General features: G+C 43.4%; 2 protein-coding genes across 6 annotated transcripts in view; one reads left to right on the forward strand and one right to left on the reverse strand.

The window, feature by feature from the left end:
• ALS2 (alsin Rho guanine nucleotide exchange factor ALS2) overlaps positions 1–17,194 on the forward strand; it is a 212,037-nt gene that overhangs the window by 139,753 nt on the left and 55,090 nt on the right. For all 3 annotated transcript variants that reach the window (XM_090144202.1, XM_090144203.1, XM_090144204.1), the window contains one exon: positions 16,083–16,208. The gene's annotated coding sequence lies outside the window, so the exon portion shown is untranslated. The remainder of the gene's footprint in view (positions 1–16,082; positions 16,209–17,194) is intronic.
• CDK15 (cyclin dependent kinase 15) overlaps positions 1–17,194 on the reverse strand; it is a 34,696-nt gene that overhangs the window by 1,560 nt on the left and 15,942 nt on the right. For all 3 annotated transcript variants that reach the window (XM_090144209.1, XM_031601242.2, XM_090144208.1), the window contains 4 exons: positions 16,099–16,192; positions 13,814–13,877; positions 6,917–6,965; positions 4,338–4,477 (listed from right to left, as the gene is read on the reverse strand). In XM_090144209.1, the coding sequence (XP_090000335.1) occupies positions 4,338–4,477; positions 6,917–6,965; positions 13,814–13,877; positions 16,099–16,192 (347 nt within the window). The remainder of the gene's footprint in view (positions 1–4,337; positions 4,478–6,916; positions 6,966–13,813; positions 13,878–16,098; positions 16,193–17,194) is intronic.

Below are 17,194 nucleotides of genomic sequence, written 5' to 3' on the forward strand. Positions count from 1 at the left end.
TAAAGAAATTGAGCAGTGAAATTCAGTCATCTAGACAGTCAATAGAGAGAGAGTTTATTTTAAATTTTTATATTCTTATGTATTTATATCATTTTAGGAAAGATAATGAGATAGTTGTCTTTCAGGCTAATTGAGTTCCTAGGCTCATGGCTGCTTGCTGTCACAATCTCAAACTTAGCTTTAACTTTTGTGCCTTAGAAATCTGATCACTGCATCCCCATTTGCTCTGTTCTACTGGTAACTGGCTGAAGGCAGAAGTGCACCTGAGGATGAAAAATAAGTACATGGAACTTCCAGACTGCATGTCTTTGACAACAAAACAACTAAATCTTCTCAGATTTGCATTTAAGAGCATTAAAAGGAAAGTGAAAGTTAAAGAAACCTTAGATATAACTTTGCAATTAGACAAATAACAGAAAAATGTCTGCCAACCTCTGATACAATAACATCTGCCTCTGTGAAGGGTATTAGCAGTGCTCCCTCCCAGAGCAGTTCATCTCCCTGAACAATAGGACCTTTATAGAGATTCTCTGGCTAGAGATCAATGGGAGTTAGAGCATTTGATCCATGTCTGTAGGACTTTGTTTCCCCAAGTCATGTGGGCCAAACTTGGTGCCAGTTATCCTTTTGCAAGAGCACGAGCTGGGGAGTGAGCAAAGGAAACCTTCCTTCTTGTCCTTTCCATTGCCTTGTGCTCCTAAACCTTCAAGCATTGTGGCTGCTTCAGGCCAATGCCCAAGGAAGATTTTAAGCAGGACAATATGTCAGGGGCTCGTGTCCTTGGCATGCTGCTTCCTGGAAACATCTATGAGGTTGCACTGTCTCTTTCTGAGGATGGTGACTTAATGACATACCATAAAACCTCAGAGTCCTGTCAGTATTTTCACAAGCCACTACTATGGAGATCAGGCCACAGGAGCTGAAGGACGTTTTGCTTGAGTTAAGTGAAGATTGGCTTTATCAGTTCACAGAAGAAGACTGCTTCTGGTTCAGAAGTGACAGCTGAGTTGCTACTCATTACCAGCTTTGGTTTATTCTCTTATAGACACACTATAAACTGGATTCATACACTTGGTGGAAACGTCAATTTCTAGGTGTCTGTATCTGATTTTCAGTGAAAGATGTCAATTTTCTGTATACAGAGGTGGCAAAGCACACATAAGTGAGTGTAAAAACCTTTCAGCTATATAGAACACAGGGAAAGCAGCCAACCCAAACAAGTTGTCTGTGAAAGCCAGCTCTTCTTTATACATGCCCTGTGTTAACAACTACCAGAGTTAGCTGATCCCAATGGAAATGGGATTTTTGGTAGGCAGTGCTTGCAGCCTTAACATCCCATGCCTAAACTTGCTTTGTGCAAGTTTAGATGCAGCAAACATTAAAATAACAGGTCTCTGTCAAAATCAAAACTATCTCCCCCTCCTTGTCTCTGAAGGCATAAGTATGGGGAAGTTTTAGGACAAACAGGAAAGTGTTATCATCACCTGGCACACTTATCTTGAATTGCTTCGGGGAGCCCACCTGTAACCAAAAGGAGCAAGCCTAGTTTGATCTGCAGCTTCATGGCTGGAGCTCTTCTCACAGTACATTTTGCTGGCAACTCCCTGGTGCTAACTCCAAATTCCACTGTTCACCCTCCCTGCCTACCAGCCTGCTTTAAAGCATTTGTGGCCAAAACAGATGGAAATAAACCAAGGTTATCACTAAGAATATTAGACTGAAATTGTTATTGTGTCTGACCTGACAGCAGAGTAAAATACTTCTCAGGAAGCCTTTTGCACTTCAGGACTGACACCGGGTTGAGAACACAGCTCATGCTTTCTTGATTCAAGAATCTCATCTTTCTTCCAGGAGTTATTGAAACAGACCACAGTTGGTCAGAAAACATTCTGCTTTAGCAAAGGTTAGGCTGAAGTTTTATCAGAGATACTGTAGTACAGGGCTACACTCCACAGATAATTGTCTCAGGATTGGCTTAGGCCAGAAAAAGGACAATAAATGCTCTCAGGGGACAAAATCTTTTCTTGCAGCATGAGTTACTCTTTTTTTTTTTTTTTTTTTTCCTAGCACTTTGCATCCAAATGAGCATAAGCAACAGCAACTTGTTCCCCACTCTGTGAGCTGACCAGGAAGCACAGAGCCCCCTGCTCCCCTCCCCATTCCAAAGGCAGCAGCCAGGGTCTGGTGGTTCACATTCTCCTCAGTAATAAGAAAGATTCTATTCAGAGGGGTTCTTTGAAACTCTCATTTCTGCAATTATTTTTTCCCAGGAATTGACCTTTGAAAAATATCCTCTGGCTTCCAGCTTGTCATAGCAACTTATAAAAAGGACAGATATGTCTACAATTAGTTCATAACAATAGAAAATAATTTCTTATGGAAACGTTATTTTTTTCAAATGTTGTTTCCTGCTTACTCTCACACACCTTGGATCAACCTCCTCCTCTTTTCACCTTTCATCTCCAATTCATTCTTTGCCCTTCTGCTTTAACTTTCTCCTTCAGAGGATGGGAACTAATAGCCAGCATCCTTCAGAACAAAGTAGGAACAGAATATATTTAAAACCTGCACTGTGTTATCATAGCAACCAGAATTTTAAAATGATACAGTTAAATTCTGAAGTAGTGCGATACTAAAATGACACAAGAGAACAAATGTCTTATGGCAGTAGGGATGGCTACATGGGAAATTATTCAGAATTGCCTAATTTTTACAGGCTTAATGAGTCACTCATGAATATGGTCTTGCATGGCCATACTGCTCTGGTTTCTGCCCTGTGCACTTTGATTCTGCCCTCAGTATGTTGGTTGCTAAGTTATTGCCATGCAGTCGCCTGTCCAAAAGGTATTTCTTGCTGCATTATGGAGGATAATAAATATGGGATTGTGTAGAAACCCAGGTGAAATGAATCTCTGGAAATGTGTCTGAGAGACTGACACATTATGCCAATCTGTTTTCTCATTCCTTCTATTTCTCCTCACTTTCTCCCTTACTCTCACACTGTCTGTCTCTGTACCTGTTTTTTTCCACACTCTCTCTCTCTCGTGGCACTGACACTTTCATCTTCTCCCTTGGGGATTGGAGATGTCACTGCGGGAAGTGCTTGTCCGCCTCTCCGGCAGCAGCAGAGCCCTGTGGCTTTGACAAACCTCATTTAATTGGGAGGAAGCCAGGAGGGTTTGAAAGAACTGAAACATCCACGAAACTCCTTTTATCAGGCATAATTTAAACTCTGCATGGAAAAAACCCTATATGTATAAAGAAAAGTCAACTTCCCTCCTGCTGTGCGTGCTCCCCTCCTCCCCCCCCACCCCCGGCACAGGCAGGCTCCTGCGAGATTCCATCTTTTCATTTTTCTAAAAGTGTCAAAGTAGATTTGCGCTCTGTGGCTGGGTGAACAGAAAAGGAATGCAGATGTCTCTCACTCCTGCTCATGAACACACAGCACCTTCAGAAGGGCGGCAGTTTGGGAGAGATGCTGGCTGGCTGCTCCTTCACTTGGGATATGTCACAGAAGCCAGAAATTAAGTTTTCAAATAGCTTGACAACACAGTCTTAGAAGTTTTCTTCTTAATTGCCCCTATCTTTAAAAGAAAAACACCAGAAAACAAACCAGCATAGCTGGTGCCTGGGAGACCACAGAGAATGCCAGGGCTCTCTGGCCTGTCTCCCAGTAGAAGGGAGCTCTTCCCACTGAGAAACAGAACCTATAACTTGTGAGACCCTATATATATTTATCGTCAGCTGAGGGCAGGAAAGGCAGATGCATGTGACGTGTATATGCAACTGTGTGCTTAAGAAAAGGCAGCAAGGGGAGAAGAAAATAAGTCAGGTAAAACTGAGGGAGAACTGGTGTGACAGGGTATGAGGAACAGCTGTTGCTTCCAAACATCAAAGGGAGCAGGAGGAGCAGACCAAGGGAACTGGGGCTAGCACATCATGCTGAGCAGCTGCGAATTCAGGACATCAGGAAGGACCAGCATGCCAGTTACACTGAATACACAGCTTGAGCCAGCCTGAGGAAAAGCTCAGGGCCCCTAGGGCTATAGAATGGGGAGAAACAGCCCATCAAAGCACACAGACCTCAGCTTTGAAAGTGCAGCACGGGCATATCCCATCCAGGTCCACTTCTGTTATTAACTCTGTGGTGGAGTGGAAGAAAATGGAAAAACAAGCTGTGGAATTTGCACTGGGATGTAAACTTTGCAGCATTCAGGAGTGGGGAGGGAGGGCAGGAAGAAACAAGATGTCCAGGTCCAAAGTACTGAAGAAGCTTGTAGTGAATGGCTATTTGAAGTAGGTCTTTGTCGGTGAGGTGAAATCAAGGGTCAGCTTACCAGCAGGCACTTGATAGACCTGAGGAGGCAGAGGGCTGAAGAAGCCATGAAGAAGGGCATCTTGTGCAGAGATTCGCCCTGGAGGAAAAGCTGTGAGCATTCTGGAGGCCAAGTCCTCTGCAGCTGGTGCCCTGCTCAGCCTAGAAAAACAGATGGGAAAAGTAGTGCAAGAGATGAGCACAGGCCAGAAGGCTGGAACAAAATTATTTCCAGTTCTTCTCAGAGCTTGAGGCAGAGATAGTGATCCATGGGAGCTGGATAAGCTCACCACAGATATGTGGCTTCCTAGGACATTTACTTTGGCTTGGTTATGTTGAGGAATATATTCAGGATCTCAGTTCAGGCTTATCTTTTCAGGGGAGTTTTGAAAATTAGTTGTTATTTTTTTAAAGCAGTTTGTGAGTAAAAGGGAAAATGCTTGTGGGTGAATTGCATATTACATGGCATAACGGGAAAGTTGGAGATCAGTGTTAACAATTTACAGGGAGAAGTGCAAGTGCACAGAATTACCTGAGTGGTCCACTGAGCAGATTGGAGGTCAAAACTGAAAAACTAAAGGAAATACCTATTCCCCATCTCCTACCCTAGCACCAGTCATGTATCTGGTTGTAAAATGTGTTAGGGATTCAGGGAGATGAGTCTGCTTTCCAGGGTGAGAGATTAAATTAGATGCAACACACATGCTCCAAGCCTGGCAGATGCCAAAGCCAAGCAGCTGCTTCCTAGAGGAGCACGCAGCTGGGAACAAGGAAGTGGAGGAGAGAAAACAAACCAACAAGCAAACAAATAAAAACAGTCATTTAGTTTTACAGCTTTTACTTTGTTTGTTTGCTCTGATCATGTTTCAGCACCAGGAGGCCCATAGAGCCCACTCTGCTGGGCTTCATCCCTCTGCCTCCAGTGCTCCATCCCCATGAGATCACAGCCAGGATTCCCCACCCCTCCGCTTTCCCTCTTTCCATTTGACATGGCAGCAATTTTGTTCCGAGGGTATAAAATGTCTAAGAAGCATTTGTAAAAGGTATCCAGCCTCACCATGGTATTTAAGGCTAAATTCTCACCTCTTGCAAAACAGTTTAAGTTTGTGCAGTCAGGGGTGCAGGGACAGACAGGGAGCTGAAGCATCCAGAGGTTACTAGATCCATGCTACCCAGGATATGGTGGGATCTTACCCATGGGATCATAACCCAGCTGCTGCAAGTTGCCACCCTGGCAGACTCCCACCACTGCTCAGGCTTCCTGGTGACAGGCAAGCTCTGCACAGAGCTCCCCTTCGATTTCTTAATTGGCCATAAAGAGTCATGGCTGAGCATTCTGTGTGATGCAGCTCTTTCCTTCTCAAGAGCTGAGCATGCTAACATAGCCTTGGGATGCCTTATAGGTCTGTGGCCAGCCCACATGCAGCCAGAGCTCTGCCATGGCCCGTCAGCATGCAGCAGTGAGGGAGCCTGTCAAGGGACTACAGCCAAAAAGCAGAAGTGCAGTACAGCAGAGTTTCAAGGAATATAGTTATTTCTTTGTTCAGACTGAGAGAGGGTCTCTTCTGTTCTAGGATGTATGTTATCAGGGGTTGGGATGTACTGAGCTTTGTGTCTTTCTGAAGATGTGTGTGACAGTGGCTGGCATCTCAGCAACCTGTGCTTTGCTGAAAACTTCAGCAAGTTTGTTCAGCAACTCAGAACAGTCTGGGAAACACAGCTCTAAAGGACAGATCCGAAGTGATGAGCTGAACAGATAATGAACAGCAATGATGAAAAATGTGGCTACATCCACAAAGAACAGTTGATTCTTGACCTGAGTCCTGAGGACAGATCCTATCTATCCTTTTCTATGCATCTATGAAGCTTGTTGTGTGTGAGATACCTGTCAAAATCAGTATGGGAGTGCTATGTTAATGACTCTGAGTTGTTAGGCACTTTGCCTGCTGATACATTTATTTCACATATATATATGTGTGTGTATGCATGCATGTATGCTTGTGTGTGCATGCACATTATAAATGCTTGAAAAATGCTCCTTTCCTTTACAGGCTCAGGAGTGTTTGGTGGTGTGGGTGCCTGTTCAAGCTGAGGTATGTAGCCAAGGCCCTAGTCTTGTAGATTTTGGCTACTGAAGAATGTGAATTTTCCTCTCTTAACTAATCAGGGGATTGTTTTATTGTCTTCTGTAAATGCTTCCCTGGTATGTCTTTCTTACGACTGTTGAGCAATGTTCCTACAGCATGTTTCTAGAAATGAAAATTGAGACAGTACAAAGTCTGTCTTTGGTCTGGGCAAGAGGGCCTGGGAAAGCAGGACCTTCTGAATCAAACTGTGCCCCGCAAAAAGCTGCACATAATGTCCTCAAATCGCTGCTTATCTGAGAACAATCTCTCCTCCTCATAGCATAATAGTCCCACTTTCTCCCTACCTCTATTGCCATCTCTCAAAACCAGTTGCATAGCTGATGTTAGATTTACTTTTTACTACAGAGCCACCCTGCTCTTCCTCGCCAAAAGAGCTCATTTCAAGTTAAATAATTGCATAAAGAAACAAATAAACCCAGAGGCCATTTTGACATTGCCATTACAGGTAGCTTACCTGTCACAGATCACTCCAAGTCTCTGAGGTCTCCTGGAAGCAACGAGTTCTAGAAATTGTAATATGCAATCACACGATGAAACAAAAATCAAGCCAAAATTCATTCTTTGAGCCCTTACAAAAACACGTGCTCAGAATTTCAAAGGGCCCTATAGAATCTGTCATCTTAATATTTATAAATATACATTATTCCTATAGGATTTGAGTACCAGCACCAATGTTAATAAGACTGTTCCAATTCTGTAACCCTTTCCTTTCATGCATCGTAAATACAGGCTTTGGGCCTCCATCTGTTACAGTGGGAGTCTTTGCTTTGACTTCAATAAATGCAGCATCAGTCCCCAAAGCCTTCACAGTGAGGAAGCAGAAAGAGGTTTGCAGGTCTGCATCCCCAGCTATTACTTACAAGGGCTACTGAGGTTCATGTATTCCCATATGGGCACGTGGGGCTTTTCTGCATGGAAGTGGCAGAAGGACTGTGGACAAAACAAAGGCACTTGGATCCCACTCTGTTTTTGCCTGCTGCTCTTGCTGTCAGTTTTACGTTCATCATTCATCATGTTAACCATTTTCATGCATGCTTTGTACTTATTGATTCAAGCATCTCTACCAGACTGGAACATTGCAGAGTTTGCAGTTTTGGGAAGCTGTGTTGTTGTTGCCATTCTTCAAGGACAGATTTCTAAACAGTACGGAATATGTGGAGAAACACATTCTTCAAATGTTTTCTTACAACACATGAATTTTCTCAAGCTTAGATATGAATAAATGGCTTACATGTGGAAGATTCCCCTTGCAGCTGAGTAATGAAGACAGAAAAGCCATAACATTAACTGGCGTATATTGGCCTCTAAGTTTGGCTGGGCCTTATCCTGCAAAGTCCTATGGCATCTGCCCTTCTTTGTGCCAGGGAGCACACTAAGCTGCTCAGCTCAGCCACACCGTTCAGGGACAGAAGTGTCCAGCTGCAGATGAAGCAGGAGGCCCCTTTGCCTTCAACCTGTGCAGCCATTTCCAGAGCAGCAGGCCTTGGGGCTGGGTCACTCTGTGTCTGACTTGATGCACAGACAATTTGAAAAAGTGCAAATGGCCGAACTTTCAGCACTTAACCTTTCCAGCAGCAATCTTTCACCATTAAGCCAGGCAAGCAGGTTGTTAAACCTGTCTATCACAGCATAAGTAACAGGTCACAGCTGAAGCATTCTCTTACACCCAAATAGTAAGGTAATTTGTAAAGCAGTAAATGGCAGTATAATCTGAGGTAGGATTCATGACTGCTTAGGTGCCAGAGCTCTGGAATTATCACCGTTATATAGAAGATATACATCTTTAGTAGCCTCTTCCCTGGTCAATCACTGAGATTAACTCTGGCAGAATGCTCCTGTTGGATCACTATTAACATATTCTCAAGGTCCTCCTTCCTTCTCCTTTCCCCCTCAACTGTAATAAAAGTGTAGAAATAAATTGTCTGTACCAAGTAGAGATGTAAAGTTTCCAGGAAAAAGAGAAGAAAACTGAGTTAAAATAATGGTTTGGATTTTTTTTTTTTTTTTTGGTGAGGCAGGTTTTGCCTCTTCGCTGAGCTGGCCTAAAACTTTCAGATGCTGAAACACTGCCAGAAAGTTTTGATTCACTGGAAACATTCCATGGCAATATATCAAATCCCTTTAATATTTAACAAAAGTGCCAAAATTACTTAAATATTGTTACTGAAATCTTTTAACTTTAATATTCTTTAAGAAGTTTAATATAGAAGTTAAAAAACGCAAGTTCAGTTGCTAATGGCATGGCAAAAGGTCTCAGTGAAACCTAACTGGAACATCATTTTGCTTGCGTGAAACAAAGAGGAAACTGGACTTTCCTTACCTTACAGATAGTAATACCAGCTCACTTGCTGGGAACTGGGAGGAATACTCAAATTGCTATGTCTTGAGCAAGATTCTTGACTAGTTTAACATTTATATAACTCAGAGATTAATAATTGTCTACAAGGGGTAGTATAAGAGTCAGTAAGCCAACTACTGCTGTCCCAGTCCAAACAAATCTCTCAGTACAGAATTCTGCTTGAGTGAGGAAGCCAAACTTGCCACTTTGAGTAGACAGAGCTTTGATTTTAACTGGAAGATATGGGTAAGAAAACACTGTGTCTCTACTCAAGATTTAATGCAGTTAACTAATCCAGTTTAAATCAATTCAGATTAATCTCCTGACTGACCCCATATAGGCAAACCCGCAGAGAATTCTGAGGCCCCATTGTGCTGAGCAGGGTAAGAGCAGAGCAGTAAATATTTTCCTACTGTAAAGATTAAGACCAATCTAAAACTGTAAAACAGTGTAAACAGCTATTCCTCAAAGGTGAGAGATACCACTCAAAAAAAGTGGATGAACTACTGATTTAATCATCTTACAGTGATGATAGATATACACACGAAATGATGGGATCCTGTAGGTCTGATTGGCTTTTTTTAACAGTATGAGTAGATCTGAAAGGTAGTGCTTGGGTTTGTTATTTTCTATCAGTATGCAGTGCAGTGTGTGCTAATGAGGAAATACCTCCCTACATGAAAACCCAGGTGGAAGTGGCTAATGAACTGATAATGAGGCAAGCAAGCCAGAGGACAAAAGTTAAACTTTCCTAATTGATGAAGAGAAAGATGCCTAGTGCTGTTGGATGAAGGCGCTGAGGTTGCAAGCTCGAAGAGAAAATTTCTCATTAGTGAAATCTCTTTGGCTGCAGGACAGGATGAGCTCTGCCCATGTGGCAGGCTGTAAAGTGTAGGCTGTGCCCAGTGCCAGGCAGATAGGGAGTTTCCCTTCAGTCTGGCCAGCATATACTGTGCCTTAGCTGCAGCACAGCTTTTCCCTTTGGGATCAAAGCCGTATGCAGTTTATAATGGCAATAAGAATTTCATCATTTTAGAATTCAGTTTCCAACCATCCAATTTATTAAATGAAGCATCAGCATAAAAAAGTGAGATTAAAAAAAAAACATAAAAACAAAAAGCAGCATTCAGAGTTCAGACTTCATCTGCATTTTCAAAAATGCCATTTGATGTTTGTGTTTCACTGCCTGCTGCTTGTTGCCTCCATCTGCCGGTGGCATTTTGGAAAAGCAAGAAATAAAAATGTTATCAGGAGAAAGGATTGACTATGGAAAGCTTTTAAATCGCATTCAGCATAGCAAAGCTTGCAGACATCCGAAAAACAAGGATTAATATGAAAACTATTGGTGTGCCTGAAAAAGCCAAGTGAGCACCATGAGTCTGCAAAGGGAAGCGATACTACCTGGCATAGGAAACTTTATAGTCAGTCTGTGTGATAAACGGAGGAGCAAAGCTCACTCACATCAAGTTACAGCTCACAGCAAGCTCACTGCATTATAAACAAATAAGCACTGCTCCCCCTCTTTGCAATCCAAACGTCAGAAAAATGAAGCATAAAACGATGTATTGGGTGCTCCAGTATTCCCAGTTTGGCAAAAGCACTAGCTTAATGTCATGGGCTGTGATTCTTAATCCTTTCCTGCCCTTGACCCCTGCTGTCTAGATTCAAACTTGTAACCATTAATGGGGCTGGATCAAAACACTGGCCTTCTGGTGTCACCAATGGTGTTTAGAGGGGATTTAAACTCCCTGCTTTTCAGTGCAGTGAAATGAACACAGCAGTAGATTAATGCAAGGATTTGAGCTCACACAGCATGAGAGCTTTCAAAAATAGTGTTAACAGAGCTACAACTGCCTCTTTCAGGGAAAGCAAAATGAGGGGAACTGAACAAATGAACAAACACAGGGCAAAGCCTTGTCGCTACGGGCTGGGCTCCTAAGCACAGAGAACTGGGGAGAGGGCCAGTGAGTGCACTGGGACATAGGGCTGGAGCTCTCCCAGCCCTGCACATTCTGCAGGAGCCAGTTCTGAAGCCAGGGCTGGGGGAATGTCGTGCTTTGAGGCTCTACGTCTGTGTGTAACTCACTGTCCCAGATCTCTGGTGGACAGAGAGCAGGAGATCAGAAGCTCCAGGGCAGGCCAAGGAGGAGTTTCTTACCTGTCTCCCTGCTCACCTGGGTTTGGGCACGGGCTGAGATTTCGTCAAACTTCAGGCAATTCAGCAGTGTAGGCTCAGCCCCAGACTGAGGTTGTTACTGGAAGGGTTCCTGAGCCAGGTGGATGGGGCATGGGGACCATTTCTGAATTTCTCTGAGCAAGAGGTCATGGGCACAGGTAGACAAGTATTGCCTTGCACAGTTCTTCCCCTGCCAATTTTCCATAGAGGAGCTAGGGGAACCACTCTTCCTGCAGCTGCCCTATGTGGGCCTGACTCTCACACTTTCACACTGTCTCCTCTTCAGGGTTTGCAGCAGGATGTGCTCAAGCCCACAGTAGTGACAGGAAAACATCTAAAGGTTTCCAGCTTTCATTTCAAAGATTCCTACTAATCCACCTGGCTCAGGAACCCTTCCAGTAACAACCTCAGTCTGGGGCTGAGCCTACACTGCTGAATCCAGTGGGAGTTTTGCCATCAACTTCAATGAGAATAGGATCACACCTCAGAGCTTTGTTTTGCGCGTGTTCGTGCTTTGCCTCAGGCAGGAACCTGTTTGTTTGTTTGCTGCCTGTGCTCACTGCAAACATCAATAGGACTAGCTGAAAGCATTCAAGCCATCAGATCTGGGGAAGCTTCCAAAGTTTGTTTGCTTATCTGAACTGTCCAAGGCACTGGGATTCACTCCACTGGGCTGGGAAGAACCTCAAGAGGGAAGGTTTCCTCAAGCAGCTCCAGAGCTTCTACTTGGTGAGTGATCCCTGGGGGGACAGCAGCACTTGTGCCTCAGGGAAGAGGGGGGAAGTACTCAGGGCATGTTTAAAGCAAATAGCTTTAAACAAAGGAACTGATTTGCCTTTTTACTGGCAGCCTCATCAAAAACTGACTTGGTTTAGTTCATAACTAGAGCATAGTCTAACCACATATGCACAGCCTTATTCTAAGCAGGCTGGTTTCTACATCCCAGGTTTGAGCCATGTGTTTGGCTCCACTGTGTGGCTGGAGCATCTCGGAGTTCCTTCAGCAGGCTCTGAAGAACGGAAAGGATGCTGGCTTTCCAGTTGGCAGAGGTATTGCCCCAAGCACTGGTTCAGCATCCCTCTTCCATGTTCTTGCCAGCACGGTGGGATGCTTCCACAGGAGGGTGTCCTCTTCTGCACTGACTCCTGCATTTCTGTCTGCTGCAGCCACAAATGCCACCAGCATCATGGCATCACGGCCCAGGGCATTTCTGTAATCCATTAACAAAGCATTCTATCCAGTCTGAAAGCAATTCAGGTTTGAAAACTGCTTATACTGACTGGAGCTATTTCCATGCTGCCTAGGTGCGTGTCTTCCCCTCCCAGCCCTGTCACTGGCATCCTCTGCAGCGGCAGAGGACAGTGCTGCTGCTCAGGCAAAACAGTGCTAGGAGGAATTATTGCCCAGGACAATTCTGGGCACCCAGATATTCAGTGTTGATTCTACTAATTTCTTCATTAGTTTACCATTTGTGCTCCCACTTTTCAAGTATCCCTCAATATCACGAGAGTTTTTGGCATTCTATGCAGAGATGACTGCTGTCAAAAAATTGTCATTGGTTTCTCATCCACATGAGCATGTCTTTCCTCCCTTCAAAACATGTAGAGTACCCAACCAATCTTTCAGCAAGTTAGAGAAGAAAGTGCTTCCTCCAGCTGTCTACTCTGTGCTCACTCCCTATCCAAATTAAACTTGCTGTGGACAGCGACACATTCCCATTTCACGCTGGTTTGATTAATGTGTCTCAGCTAATTGTGTGAAGGATTCCAGCCCTTTCGACTGTGAGACCAGGTTATTGTTCAGCCAGTCGTGGCTACCATGTGAAAATGGGGGCTGTTTAGTGTTCATGCACCAAAATCAAAGGAGGGGCATCTTGGACTGGGTCACAGAGCAACACCCACTTCTTTGAAAAGATGTTACTATGCTCTACTAAACCTGTAAACCTCTTGCTCAAAGCACGTCTTCTCCCTCCTCCTCTTCCCCCTGCTCTCTTTTTTTCCCCTCCAGAGAGACAGACTCCCCCCACACTCTCTTAGGGTACAAGAGAGAGAGAATGGCTAGACTGCAGATGGGTGGATTTCACATTCTAGGGTTTTTAATATTTCACTTTTATATTTCTCTTAGAGAATGATCCTGCTGAGAGGCTGAGAATCAGTGCTCATCATTTCCCCCTCACTGACACTTGAATATATTTTCCCAAGAGAAAACATTAAACAAAAAGAGAGAGAAAGACAGAAAGGGGGAGAGAGAGAGAGGGAGAGGGAGAGTGACTGAGCTAGCTTTTCAAAGCATACTTCTCAACCTGCCCACATCAAAATAAGAGACAACTGGCTCTTTGAAGTCCAGGACACAGACTTCTCTACCAGCCCGTGTGGAAATAAAAGAAGCCAGCTTTATAAATCACACAGATTTCTCACCTTGCCCACATCAAAATCGGGGACAGTGACCTTTAAAACCGAGGCTTAGGGCCCCCAAACTAATTTCCATAAAAATAAGAAGAATTCAGATAAACTGTGTCCCCTGGTACCTGTCAGCTTTTCCAGTGTAAAACAGGAGACATTGGTCCTTTGCACTGAGGACTGGGGACTAACTAGATTGCTAGCACTTGGGACAATGAAGTCTTCCATCAGACTAATGTGTATCTCAGTGAGGCAGCTTTACCATGCATATACTTTTGCTTGCATCTTAAGGCACTGTCTTAAAACAACACTGCTGTCAAGTGGTTTAAGGGATTTTGTAACTCTGTCTTTTTCCTAATATGAATTAATGATCCAAAAATTATTAAGTGGTCAGTGGCACAGACCAAAAGCTCCATATTCTTGTGAACTAAATCCTACCTGGCTTATACTTGGGGAGCTTGGAAAGTCCTGGCCAGGTGTCTTCAGTTGGGACCCCTAATACCTGTGCAAAACAAAAAAAGAGAGTGAGAAGAGCAATAGCCTCAGTATATTGTACCCTGCATTGGTGCAGAGCTGGATGACTTGGTCTCAATGGAGAGAGACTATGGCCTTTACTGTGACCTAGCACAGATTTGCACTGCCTTAAGTGGTACTGGGTCTACCTCTGCACATAAATGACATACGCATTTTAGCACTTGATGTTACAGCGGAAGGGTTCCTGCTGAGACTTAATGTTGTCACTCCTGGGAACATCACTGAAAGTGTATGCAGCTTCACTGCCACGTACCATTCACGCATGTGTTCACCAGCCCAGGGATCACACTATTCAGCTGCTTTTGCTGCTGGAAGTGTCCTCCTGTGCCAGCACTGCACTGGGGACTGCCCACTGGCATTGGTGCCCACCGATACTTTCAGTGGCGACTTAGGCTACAAGCTGTGATAGAAGCTCCTCTAAGTGAGGGGTAATAGAGGCAGGAAAGACAGCCAGGAACAGAGAGGAGGATGGACACTACTTAGGGTGCTATTTACCTCTAGAAGAAATGTTGATGAATTCACAGTCAGACTGTCCGATGGTTTGACAGGATGAACATATTTCACAACATGGAGATTTTCCAGCTGCATGTCTATATGGTGTTTTAAACAACAATCTGGCATGGAGATAAGCACTCTGGATGACATAGAGTCATGCATGCAAATGCAAACGGTCTCTAAATCAGTGCCTGATGCCTCTATTATTAGTACATGAAAGGAGCTGACTATTAAAAAACAGTAGGAATCCCCATTCTGAACCTCCGACTATGCCAAATATCTCAAGCTAGGCATCGAAAGCCTCTAAGGAGCTTTGAAATCTTGGCCTAACACAGAGCCTCATTCCAGGCTGTATAATAACATAAAACCTACTGTGAAAGGCACTAATTATTTCATGGCTCTTAAAGCTTCCTCATGATTTTAAAATAAGTTTTTGCCTTCTATAGCACAAATCCTATTAATCACGGTATCAGTTCTAATACCAGAGAAATGACGATAGAGCTATAACCCTCCAACTGTAAAACCACAGGAAACGTATCCAGAGATTTCAGCCATATGTGGAAGGGTAGCCTTCATTCACACTGCAAAACTGAGTCCTGCCCTGTTTTTGAACTGTGTTAATTGGCCAAGTATGGATTTTTTTTTTCCTCAATAACTCTCTCTGTTCACTTTCTATGAAAGAGAAATTCAGCATTTATTTGAGTGAACTGAACTCAAGTCTAATAACTAGACTTGCTCGTAAGTCTTTTTAACAAATTCTAGCTAAAAGCAGAGAGGAAAACCCAACCTGACAGGTGTGCTTCTGGATGAAGGAATTAAGAAGTAAAACCTTGATTTCAACAAACTTGAGGCTATAAAGATTTCTCTCACCACTTCACAACTTTAAGTCTTCTGTACTTTCTGCTTTGACACTCCATCATTGGAAAACTGCCTGTGCAGAAGAGTTAATCCCTGGGAGATGTGAAAGGGCAGATACCTATGGCAAAACCTAGTGGGAACCTCTGGGTTAACCTTTCTGGAAAGCCTGTAGTGGGGTCAGCAGCGAGCAGTCAGGATCATACGGAATCCACCAGTGCCAGGAACTATCTCAGTTTTGCCAATAACCACTGAGGGCGTAGCAATGTGGTTTTGTTTCCCCTGCAGAAAAGTTATCTTAAGAGGCTTTTAAATCTCTCTGCTCTTATTCACTGCTACCTTTGTAAAGTATCTTTCACGCTTATCATTATGCCAAAAGCAGTCTCTAGGGCCGCACCATTATCTGGTTGATAGAGAATGTTCTAAGTCGAAAAAACCCTGGGCTTTGCCATTTTCCAAGGTAGCTTACTAGCAGTATTAGAGCTTCTTTATGAGATTATAGTGGTGCTGTATCATACAATAAGTAAATGAATTAATGAGAAGGAGTAGAATTTGCAGTACCCGCACACCTTTTATGCCTACTTCAATTTGATGTCACTTTAATTGGCTTTAAATTTTTGATGAGATGACAAACATCAAAGGAAAGTCATTTGATTTACTCCTGTGTCTGTAAGAAAGTTGCCAAATATAAAATGGGTTACCAAGTCTGCTACGAACTTGGCAGACCGAACCAAATTATTTCTGCTATTCACAGGACCTATGCTCCAGACTTCACAATCAAGTACAGAGCTGGAACAACAGATTCCTTTCTCTCCCATTTCAGGATGTATTTTACTCACCGTCCAGATCTTCTCCAGCTGTTCAGGAGCACTAGAAGTTCCTGCAAACGTTGGCTGGCCCTGGATCATTTCAACAAAGACACAGCCTGCACTCCTGCAAGAGACCCAAGGTATTAACTCATTCACATGCTTCATATGTATAGTGTGAGTGTGGGGTGATCAAGGGAGAGATTGCAATTATTGGAAATGGAAATGTAAAAATCTTGATCTGCAAATTCTGAAATCCTGACATAAGTTGTAAATACTACATGTTTTGCATCTCATGCAAAAAATACAAGTCTGATGTATAGATACTACGCATTCACCTGTTTTTCACCTAGTGCATGTATAGGAAGCAAGGCAAGACACGAGGTGTCTGCATACACGTACCTAAGCTTCAGCAAAAGCTGATCTACCTCCACGGTATGGTGTTAGGCAGGGTAATTCATTATCAAAAAACTCTACTTCCTATGGGAAGGACCATGCTATACAGCCCTGGGCTTCCAGCACTGTCCTAAATGCTTGCGTCTGGCCCTTGTTCCCAGTTGTTTGCAGTAATCAGCAACTTCATCCAAGTCCTACACATTGAAACGTTTGACCTAAAAACCCAGCAAGTAAAATAAGACCGAAGGAGACTAGCGATTCATCACATTCACATCCTTCCATGTTAAATGTTTTAGAATAACACGGAGCAGTCAAAGTTGCCTGTGAGTTATGGTCCCATCCGCTTTTCTCATCAGCCCCACCAACTAAAAGAAACAACACCCTTCACCAGCAAAACAAGACAGGTGATATCCTTGGAAAAGAAACTCACTAAGTACCATCTTTTTTTTTCCTGTTTTCTTTCTTTTTTTCTTTTTTTTTTCCCCAGCAGAAAACTGTTTCTTTTAGGTCTCTTTCAACCTATCCTATTAAAAACCCAACTTAAAAAAGATAGTCATGGAAGATGCCTGCACAGCTGTAGGTTGTTTTCTGTGAGAAAAAGGTACAAAATCTGTGTGATAAGAGTAGAAAAAATAAATGGGGAACTACTAGACAGTTTATGGGCTAGAAGGGTACATTAGATGCAGATAAAACACAAAAGCACTAACCAGTAGAGTGATATCCCTTCAGAAGT

This window comes from Phasianus colchicus, chromosome 7, assembly GCF_987193195.1.
Source record: "Phasianus colchicus chromosome 7, bPhaCol1.hap1.1, whole genome shotgun sequence".
NCBI lineage: Eukaryota > Metazoa > Chordata > Aves > Galliformes > Phasianidae > Phasianus > Phasianus colchicus.